This window comes from Stegastes partitus, unplaced genomic scaffold, assembly GCF_000690725.1.
Source record: "Stegastes partitus isolate 25-593 unplaced genomic scaffold, Stegastes_partitus-1.0.2 Scaffold124, whole genome shotgun sequence".
NCBI lineage: Eukaryota > Metazoa > Chordata > Actinopteri > Pomacentridae > Stegastes > Stegastes partitus.
The window spans coordinates 123,574-135,171 of NW_007577855.1; the positions used below are offsets into that span (position 1 = coordinate 123,574).

General features: G+C 42.5%; 1 protein-coding gene across 1 annotated transcript in view; it reads right to left on the reverse strand.

Moving 5' to 3' along the window:
* The window catches only part of LOC103354881 (septin-9-like), an 80,832-nt gene extending 72,515 nt beyond the window's left edge, over positions 1 to 8,317 (reverse strand). Inside the window, exon 1 of the mRNA XM_008278466.1 lies at positions 8,296 to 8,317. Within this exon, the coding sequence (XP_008276688.1) occupies positions 8,296 to 8,317 (22 nt within the window). The remainder of the gene's footprint in view (positions 1 to 8,295) is intronic.
* Positions 8,318 to 11,598: the final 3,281 nt, after the last annotated feature.

Here is an 11,598-nt window from a genome sequence, read left to right on the forward strand (position 1 = left end):
CCAAACAATTTAACTTTAAATGATGCTTAATAAAAACTCATTCATCTTTTGAGGACAGTGGATGTCTGTGAATAAATTCATGGCAACCCATCCAACAGTTGGAGGTATTTCCGGCTGGACCAAAGCAGTGGACCGACCAACAGACCAACAAATAAAAGGAAAATCCCCACAGAAACGCTGACCTTTATAACTACTAACGGTCCATCACAACTTCTCAACCGCAGAAGATGTTTCACAGCTCATAAAATCAGCAGTTAAAATAAAGTGCAAAAACTCGCAGCCAAAGTCATTACAGATGTTGAGTCAGCAACTGGCACGTCGGTGCTGTGATGCGCTCAACCAATCGGCTGCGAGAACCAGAAGAAATCCTGACAACAACTAATACATGACCCCGTTACTCATAACGCACACACACACACACACGCAGAGGCAAACTCACACAGTCCGCCCAGTCAAATCCAGTTCACAGAAAACCCCGTTCCTTTCAGCAATAACTCACACGGGCTCCTCTTTTCCAGTTCTCTGACAATTTAAACCCCATTCTCAGGTCATTTGGACTGTCGGAGACTGTAAAAGTGCTAGTAGTGCAGTCTGTGTGTCTGTCCATCCCAGCATGGCTGTGGTAACGCTGCTGGCTATTTCCTCTTCACCATAAGGTAATCATTAGATGTGAGAGGGGGCTGGCAGCTGCTCACATTAAATGGGATATCCTCAAAGTTCTCAATGCCTTGCAGGAAATAAGGAGTCTGTTGTAGCAATTGATAAACATGCGGATGCTGTGTGGATATTGCAGATAGAGTAGAAGCCACTGTAGAAGCATCTTTCATCCACCCTGCGGGATTTTTCATTTCGGGGGTTTTGAGTGGCACTGATAAAAGCAGCCGCTGATGCCGGCTTCACAAATCCATATGAAATTTGCTAAGCTGGAACAATAACAGTCTGTCAGCGACGCTTAGTGTTTGCTGCGGAGTGTAATATACCTCATTGTGCATTGTGCAGTCCACACGGCCCGTCTGTGCATTAAGTAATTGAGTAGGCTAAAGGTAAGCTTAGACGGAGCACGGATGAGGGGAGCCAAGCTATGTGATTTGGCTGATTATCATAAGGCAGAGAATCCTGCCACATAAGCCCGAAGCCTGCTGCTTTCACCTCAATCTCTGCAAATTAGCCTGAACTGATGGAGGGATGATGCTGGAAAGAGAAAGAAGGGAGAAGGAGAAGAGAGTTCCTGTGGTTCCCTGTGGCTTCAGACCTCTGTAATCAGCATGCCAAGCTCCTGATGTCTAAATCCACAACTCGGACCCAGACGGCGTACACACACTCAGCGCACACACACACAAAGAGACACACACAGACTCACACAGAGCGAGCTACTGACACATGAGCTCTGTGGTGATCTCTGCTCATGTGGAGTTTGGCAAAGCAGCATGTCCCAAATAAATGCAAAGGAAAGTCATTTAAATGCATCATCCAGGATACGGAGCGTTGCACACGGCGTCATTACGGGTGGATCGTATATAATTCATTACCAGCTGAGTTTTCAGATTTCCCAATAAGATGATGTTACAACGACTCCTGGTAGAGCCAAACTTGTAGTGCATTTTTGAGGCAGATACTGGTTTTGTTAATTGGGGGGTTTTGTAATTTGACGAGGATGACTTAAATTATTACGAAAATGCTCTGACCCAGATATGAGCAGGATATTTTACGGTTGATCAGACAAAATATGTAGTGAGGATGCAATTTGTTGGTACTTATTATCTAATGTATGGCTAATTTCCAAAATGTTGTTGGACAATTTTGTGATGGCTAGTCTGTATTTTAGCAAGTGAATGACACCTCACCGCCTAGAATATGTTCATCATGATTTGAAGACACTGCTACCAATGAATGTCTGTAAAAGGGCCATTGTCTTTTATAATCTGTCGGTTATTTCCTCGATTAATCACTTCGCTGTTCAGTCTTTAAAATGACACAAAATGGTGAAAACATTGATCAGTTCCTCGAAGCTCAAGAAGAGGATGTCAGATGTCTTGATCTTGCTGATATGATCTCTTCATGGTTGCATAAAAAAACAAAAAATAAATAAATTTAAGAAGCTAGAATCAGAGAATTTAGATTTTAGATTAACCAACTGATTAATTGATTAGCAGAATAGTTGACAACTAATTGAATAAATGCTGCAGCTCTAGGTCGTAAATGGTTGATATACTTCTCAAGGGTTCATTTTGATCAGAACTCAGCTACACACATGTACCATTGGGTAGGAAACATCTGTGACAGCAGCATTAGAGGGAAATACAAGAAGCATACACAGCGCCCTCCATAATTATTGGTTAAGATGTGTTAAAAGCCTTAAAATAAATTCAATTTTTGTTGCAGAAGCAAACTCTCACACTGAAAACTGTAGAAAAATGCAACCTTCAACTCAACTCAAATGAATTGTTGGCAAAAGGGGGTTGTACAAAGTATGAACATCAAGGGTGCTAATGCTACATGCTACATGATTTGATGTAAAAGAATTATTCTTTAATGTGGGATTTTTTTTCACACTGAATAAATGCACTTGAAATAAAGGTTAAATTTTCCTTTTTTTTCCCCCATTGTGGTCCTATGTTATTTAGAAAAAAACTGAATTTACTAGAAGCGAAAGAACACATCTTAACCAGGGGTGCCAATAATTATATATATATATAAATATTATATGTGCTTGTCCTACATCCGATAATCAGCATGCAAAGTGACAGCGCTGCTCCCATGATCAACCCATGCTTTACTAATAGCATCTGCTTGTTACATCAGGTGTTTCTTTAATGAACATGCAGCAAAATCATTCACGAGCGGCTGGCTGCTCATCACGATAAGCAGCAGTGACATGGCCTGTTTTCATCCTTATGTTATTCACAGGGGGCTTTGTCAAGCTGAGACGTCATCGTCCACCGTCTCTATTTATAGCCTAATTCTGACACACAGGCAGATGATGTCATATTCGCATGAGCGTGAGTGCATGTACGCACATAGGCGGCGGTATACGGGACTATTCACCAGGAGCAGAGACGTCTCCTTTGTGTGTGCATTGTTGAGGCATGGGTCAGCGTTTCAGAGCCCAAAGCTACGTTTAATCAGAAAGGAATCACATCTGTGAGGAGAGATAAACTGAGAGATAAAACTTTGAGAGACACACCAAAAACCATGTGTCAGTTCCTGTAGCGGGGGGTAAAGCATCAGGGCTAATAACTCTGGGAGGGTTTATCTAAGGCAAAAGAAGGTTACGGCTTTCAATAAGAGAAACTTTGGTTGAATAACCGGTATCTTAGGCAGCCCTCGGAGGTTAAGACAGTGAGCTTTTGTACTTGGCACTTAGGAAAGAAGGCTGATAAAGGCAGTCTTAATACTCGTGCGGGGTTTTTAATGTGATAAGGATTATATGAACTGGAGAGCTTGGCAGCTTGACTCTAAGGTGGTGAATTAAATAGACACTCACCAATGAATACCAGAGTCTCTAAAGACAGTATTGTTATCACAGGGAGTTGCAGTGAATGCGGTGGGAGTCCAGGCCAATATATGACTCAGACTGAAGGGAATCTAGCTAAGCTGTCACTGAAGAGCCATTGTTAAGGAGAAATAAAGAGCTGTATTGACTCCCCTCATCTGCTCTTTCTCTGTGGGACCTACTGGTGTGGGTTCGTGGGAGGTTGGATGATGTGAAGGATGCTGTGATTTTAAGTGTTGCAGCAGTTTTTTAAGAAACCAATTAGACCCAATGGTAATGTAGCCAGTCATCAAAAAAGTCATCTGGGTTTGATTTCACTGAGCATCATACGATCAGCCACAACATTAAAACCTAACACTGTTTAGGTTAACAGCTCTGACCCATCAAGACATACAGATATGGAGTCCACAAACATCTAAAGCTGTCCTCTGATATCCAAGATGCTAGCAGCAGATCCTTTAAGTCCTGTAAGTTCTGAGGTGGGGCCTCCTTGGATTGTTTTTTCTCCACCTCCCACGGATGCTTAATCGGACTGAGATTTCCTGAACTTCAAGGTCAAGTAAACATCTTGAATTGTTAGTTGTGTTTGTCAAATTATTCTGGAGGAATTTTGGCAGCATAGTCAGGAGCATTATCTTTCTCAAAGAGACCACTTCCACTATGGACTCCCACTGCCATGAAGGGGCGGCCTGGCCGAATGTTTGGGTAAGTGCCATGTGTCAAAGGAAGAGCCACGTGAATGCTAAGGTTTTCCAGCAGAATACTGCAGAGAGTATCACACTGCCTCTGACAGCTTGTCTGCATCCTGCTGCCATCTCCTCTCCAGGTAAATGACACACATGCAACCAGCTGTCCACATGATGTAACAGAAAATGGGATTCATCAGACCAGGTTAGCTTCTTTCAGCGCTCCATGGTCCAGTTTTCAAGCTTACTGCCTTCGGTGGTGGACGGGGGTCAGCTTGGGTGCTCCCAGTCGTATCAGTGAGTCTCAGGTGCCCATGACCCTGTTGCCTGTTCAGTAGGTGTTCTTTCTTGGTAAATGGTAAATGGGTCAATGGTCACAAGCGCTTTATAACGTTTCTCATTCACCCATTCACACACATTCATACACCAATGGTGACAGAGCTGCCATGCTGCCTGCCATTGGGAGCAACTTCGGGTTCAGTATCTTGCCCAAGGACACTTCGACTGTGGAGGGGCGGGGGATCAAACCGCCAACCTTGCGATTGGAGGACAACCCGCTCTACCACCTAAAACACACCACAAGAACTGCTGTATTGAAGATGCTCTGACCCAGTCACCGAACATCACAACTTAAGCCCTGTTAGTGTTACTCAGATCATCACCTTTTCCCATTTTTTCTGCTTCAACACATTCATTTCAACAACTGACCGTTCATTCGCTGCCTAATATATTCAACCCTTTGACAGATGGAAAGATAAGCAATGTTATTAGCTTTAATGTTGTGACTAGGGATGCAAATTTTAAATAATTTTCGTAAACGATAGTAGCTAGTGTAATCAACAGATAATTAATAATCGTTAAAATGGCACAGAGGAAGATTTCTGTTCAAGCTAGTGTTGATCACTGATACATATCCAGTTACTTTCGCCACTCGAACGTAGAAATAACTTGCTAATAGATGTTATCTTGTCTTAAATATAGTATAGGAAGTCATTAATCACCACACAAGTCTCTATCATGGTGGTCCATTGCGAGCTTAACTCCTGCTATACTCCCCGTATGTCAACACGGAATTGCCCAAAGTCCAAGTGAGGCAAATCACATTTAAAACACAAGTTATTTACTCCATTAAACTGTGTTCTGCAGCTATTTATACAACTTGGGGAAACAAAAATCCAAAACGGAAACCTTCAACAAGTTTGTCACATCAGAATTTATAATGTTCATCAATGTCAATTTGTAAAATGCCACTTTCATATCATCATAACGCAACACTGAAATGTGTTAAACAAGTAAATAAGACCTGTGTAGAGACAGTGACCTATTCCCTGCATCCCTAGAACAGCATGCCCTACAACATTCAGCTCAGTCGACACAGTAGGGTGTGGGCCAAAGTCTGCACATGCTACCCACTATATATATATAATCCAGCAGGCTAAATCCTGACCACCACCCCCCGGTTGTACACTGCAGAGTACCGAGATGTTGAGTCACTGTAATAATTTGCTATTTCTGTGTGCATTTCCCATATTGAGTACACGAATCCAACATGTCGACCTAAAAATACTCCAGTCAAAATGGGTCCACTGTCAACGCAGTTGTCACCGGCACCACATCTCTCACTGTCCTGTATGCCATCGGTCCACATCAAAGACGCCTCCCTGCATTTTTTTTTTTTTTTTTATCAAAAAATTCAACAAATACACACAACCAGCCCTCAGCAAATGTCCACCACAAAAGAGTCTATTCAAAGTGAGGACGGGCCTGTTTTCAAAAATGACCCAACCATGAGAATATATAGTACAGCTGACTGGGATCTCTCATGCGTAGGAAGAGAAAAAGAAAGAAGTGGAAAGAAAAAACACACACACACATAGTGCTTTAACTCCACTGGGTCTCCCTGTTCATTCAGGGTCACATTACATGAAACTACAGAGCAACATGGGTACATCCAGTTCACTAAACCCAACAAGCTCCAGGTCTCACCGGACTTCACCAAATAGGAGCCAGCATTCTTTGTTGGCGATCTAATAAGGGACAACACAACACGACACAACACTTCCACTTGGGGGGAGTGAAATTATGCATGAGTGGCTGGAGAAATCACAGATCTAATCACTCGTCCTAAAAAAAAGGATGTGTCTAAGAGCCTGGAAGTTGTTTTATCAGGTATTGTTTGGACACAAGTTTTGTACAGCTGATTAAGATTCAGTAATTTTCACACCAGCGCTCCTTCATCTTGGCCCGAACTATCCATTATAACACGTGATAACTGCTTTTAATTACACATCTGCACAGCTTCACACATCTGCGCACTCCAGCATCACCACGCCACATTTAAACTTCTGCTGAGATGAGTTGAAAGACATGCAGAAGCAGGAAGACAAAAAAATAAAAAAAGAAACCCGCCACATTAAAAGCATCTGCATTAGGAAAAATGTTTTTGTAGCGTTAATTGGGTTCTGTCTCAGTTCAGCCATGAAATGCTCCAGCCTGACACAGTTTAACACCTTAAAGTCATGATGCTGCATGAAAAAAAAACAAACTAAGAGCTTTGAGCCGAAGAGGGGAGCGTCTGGCTGCCAGGTCTTACAGTTTGTCTTTCTCCTCGAGCGAGACCAGACACTCTGCTGATCAAAGTGTGGAAGACTTCTGAGTTTAATACTTGCTTTATTTACTCGGCAGCGATACCAAGTCCCCTGGACGGCATATTCGCATCTGGACATTGTTTTCTCAGAAAACTGCACAATAAAGAAAGTAAGAAAGACAGAAAAAGAAAAAAATGGCCGCACATTAATAACTGTCACCAAATGTGACAAAAAACTATTGATGCCTGCAGCCTGACCACCTACGAAGCTACTGAACCGCGAGTGACTAAAGACAACACAAACATTTTGAGGGTGTTTGTGTAGTGATGCTGCATCAGTGCAGGTGTAGCGCTGAGGATGTCCAGAGAAAGAAATGGACAGATAGTGATAAGGTTCCTTAAACAGGCCACTTCACCTTTGATGACCTTTCCCATCTATCTGTTTCCTAAATGGTCACACATTGATTTCTTAAGACTCCAGACTACTGTCGTGTTTTAACAGCTGCTATTCAAGTGTCCATTTACTTTTTGACGCTAGCCATTTGGTCCCACACAGCTCAACAAACTACAGTCTGGCACTTTCATGTAGTTTCCATCAACTGACTGCACTGAACAAAAAACAGTCCGAACACTTGCAGTCTGGACTTTATGTCTCCTGTTTTCAACACAAGCCTCAGCAGCATCAGCTTGTGCCACATTTCTGCGTCTGTTTAATCTAGAGTGCTTTATTTTTTCTCCCCAGAGCCCATCCTGAGTTCCCAAATGTTAAGAGAGAGTGCACACACAGATGGGGCCTGAGCAAAGCCAGAGATGTGTTGTATAACACGCACATGCACACACTATGCTGTGCCATGCACTTGCGACGCAGAGGCAGGCATATACACGAGTACATGTGCCCTAACGTCACGAGCGAGCGAATGTCGAAAATGATTGGTAAAGCCAAACGCGCACGCACATATACACACACGCATAAGCACACATAGAGCCCATGAAGAGAGCGCAGCCCGAAGGAACCAGTGCATCCACACAGAAGGTCAGGCTGAGAAGGACAGATGATGATGCACATCAGAGTGTAAAAGCCAGGAGGGCCTGAGGTGCTCCCCTGAGTGCTGCACACTCAGCCACAAAACAAACTGGCCCAAAAAAACAGAGATGGTGAAAGAGTTTGACAAGTTGGAAAGCGATGAAAAAGACAACTGAGACTATCAGAAATGAAAAGTCACATTCTTTTGCACACAGAAATACGTCTTCTCATGGATAACTGAAAATATTTGACATTAAGCAGAAGAGCTGACTTCATGAACAGTAGTGCACATCCAGTACATTCATGTATAGCATGTGCTGTATTACTTGGACATGCAAAACCATCAAAAGCACTTTATAAGCCATACTTAAGCTTTTGCCAAAAGTAGGTCTGATTTCACATGCTTAATTCACACTTGGAATTACTTTCTGCAAACTTTAAAAGACTATAAGTTAAAAGATTGCAATGTTGCTATCTTAAATGATATTTTTTCAAACATCTGTACCTGAATTCGGAGTCTTCTTCATGCTCTGGGTTTGCTGCTGGTCTGCCTCTCTGTCAGTAGTCAGCAAAATCAGCGCTCTGGTCCTCAGAGGAAACCTGGAACTGTTCGTCTCAAGAGGTCCTGCACTAAGTGGAGTCGACTTTGTTGTCTCGGTTTCCCGCTCTTGTTATTATTCTTGCGCAGCGAGTTCTCTGTGCGTGGTGACACTCTGTGACTGCGGGCAGCGCAGATGCAGAGATGCCGTGAGATCCGCTGAGCTCGATGATGTGCACTTTAGTGGGATGCTGAGAGTCTCGAGACAGCACGACCATGATAAAAAAGAAATGTGAGCGCACGAGGAGGGGAGGGGGGGAGGGGAGAGCCGGTGGAGAGGTCCACTGACGCGCTTTTACGCACGGATCACAATTGGAGACGAGAGGGTCTACCCAGTGATGGGCTGCTCACTCCAAGAAACTATTGTTTATTCAGTCGCAACAATGAGTATACAGTGAAATAAAATCCATGTGACTGACTCAGAGACGAATTAAATGGTCGTGATGCTCAATATTTGTTGGAATGTAACTTCTTCAGATCCTGCGCTATAAATACATCCTGTTATTGTTTATCATATTACGGATAAGAACTCAGTCTCCGGATGAATCTGTGGAAAACAAGTGACCAACAGCTTCCTTTCTTGTTAGAATGAGTGGATTGTTGAGAGGGAGAGAGCTTTAGCACCAAAGAATGATGGAAACATTTGGTGGATTAAACAATAGTGTAGACTGCAAAAAGAAAAAAAACAGTGAACCTTTACTTTGGTCCTAATTATTACAAACTATGCCTGAATACAGCCTATTATATAAACAGGAACACTTGGTTGCAGTTTTTTTCCTGCACTGGTCAAATAGATGTAATCAAAATCAGCTCTCTTGGTTTAGCACATAATCGCCTGGACAGTGGATTTGCTTGATTATTTTTATTTTTGATCAACCACCTGAACTTATTTCAGTCTGAAACAAAAAGTCTAACCTGTGAGTGTGCAAACCTGCTCCACTGATCCCTCTGGAAGCTTCCTATTGTGAACTTCAGACTGATACACTGAAGCTTGAGGCGCGTTGCAGTAACATTGTTGTCCAATGCTGCTCTCTTCCGGCTAAAAGTGGTACTAACAAACTTCAATTGCGTTCACTCCGAGGGAAAAAAGACGAAAAAACGCCACACTGAGACTCTAGACTAACAAATGGCTTGCTGGCTTTGAACCACATGTGACAGAGCTGCTGTCAAACATGCCTCTGATTCTGTGGCCGAGCAGTTTATTTACTCCTCAGTTTTACGCACCAAATTGAAACGGACCCTTTCTGAAACCATTCGTCCACTCTTGGCACCACGTGGCGGACGGTGCGCGTTTTCATCGCTCGTCTCCATCGTTGAAGTTGAACCCGAATGACCTGTCGGAGAACTTTAACGTCAGGTGACGCACCAGAGGAGGCGTGTCTGAAGGCCAGGAAACACTGGGGAAGAGGATTTATTAGGGTGTCTCCTGCCTTCACCCTGAGTCAGCTGGGATAGACTCCAGTCCCCCACGACCCTAGTGAGGATTAAGCGGTGTATAGATAATGGATGGATGGATGGATGTTTTGTGGAGGTTTAAATTGCTGGGGTCAAATTGAACCCAAGGATAAAAGATGTCAGTAAATCTGAAGGTGATAGGAGGGTTAAGGTGAGAGCATTGGGCCACAGAACAGCTCATTTAAACAGAGAGCTGCTTCAACACTTCATTAGCTGAATGGAAGGATGCAGCAATGTTGTTTTTTTCCAATAAATAAAGCAGATAAAGCAAATACAAAAACAAAGTAAACACAGTTGTAGATCAAATCAAAATGTCAGCACGAGCATGGACTTACTTCATAAAGTAAGTTAAAAAAAATATTTGTCCAGAGATCTCTTAACAGTTTACCTACACAACCCACAAACAATATATATCCAGTATTTTCTACCTCCAGGCCACTTAGGTTATCTTGACAATTACTCCTCTCACACCTCAAAATCAAAGGTAAAAGGGCTTTTTCATTCCACTTTAAATCCATCCATCCATTATCTATAAACTGCTTAATCCTCACTAGGGTCGTGGGGGGCTGGAGTCTATCCCAGCTGACTTAGGGCGAAGGTAGGGGACACCCTGGACAGGTCACCAGTCTATCACAGGGCCCCACTTTAAATCCTCTACCAGCATCGACAAATTCAAATCAAAATCAAAGGTTCACCTTGTCCTCCTTGTTTTAAGAACTTCTTGACGTTGCTTTAGTCATGTCCAACTTTGGTTTTGTTTTATCGCTCTGCTGATTTCATTCGGTTTTCAATAATCGTCTTATTTCTCTGTTTGAAAGCACTTTGCCTCAATGGCAGGTGTTTTAAATCAGCTTCACACATAACACTGACTTGACTTCATTAATGCATCCATGTGCTATCCTGGCATCCCCGCTGTCTTCAAGGTTTTCAACACTGACATTTAACGCAATGCAGGACAAATAAGAGGCATCCAAATCACCAAGAGACCCTCATAAAGTGTACAAAGACAACAAACAGACGTAAGTTAGAAAGTTTGTTCTTCTACTCACAGCAAAGGTTTGGAGGACAAAGAGACAAAAGACTAGATTTTTAATTATCCCACATTGGGGGGAGTTTGTCGTGTTACAGCAGCAAACATAGTGACAACATTTCAGGAATGCTGTACAAAAATAAAATAAACCAAAATAGGCATAAGCACTAGTTCCAGAAATAACAATATTGCACATATTTTTTGATGAATAGAAAACTGAGAGAAGTATTAATAATGAACAGTTTTATTACTTATGCTGCACAGACAGTATGCAGCTAGAAAACCAATAATGCAGCATGTAATCTAGTATATGCAGCAAATAGATATTGCAAGGAGAGGTGTGAAGTCTGACAGCTGTGCGGTCTGCTGGGGGCCGTGCTGGTGGTTAAAGTCTGACAACAGCAGGAAGGAAGGACCTGTGGTGTGTGTGTGTGTGTGTGTGTGACGCACAGCGGATGAAGCAGTCTGTCACTGAAGGAGCTGCCCAGTGATGTTAAAGACAAGTTCTCCAACATCAGTGACAGGGCTGCTATCAGCGAAATTGCTTGTCATGTTTACCTGCTTCACTTTTCTTTTCTTTTTTTTTTTTAGAAGTCAACCAAAGACAAAACGTGAATATGTTGAAGTTTAAAATGTTTAATGAAAAGAACAAAATAGAATGCTAATTGGATGTAGCAATCTCATTTATTTTGGGTTTTATAAAGAAGAAAATATAAAACAGGTGC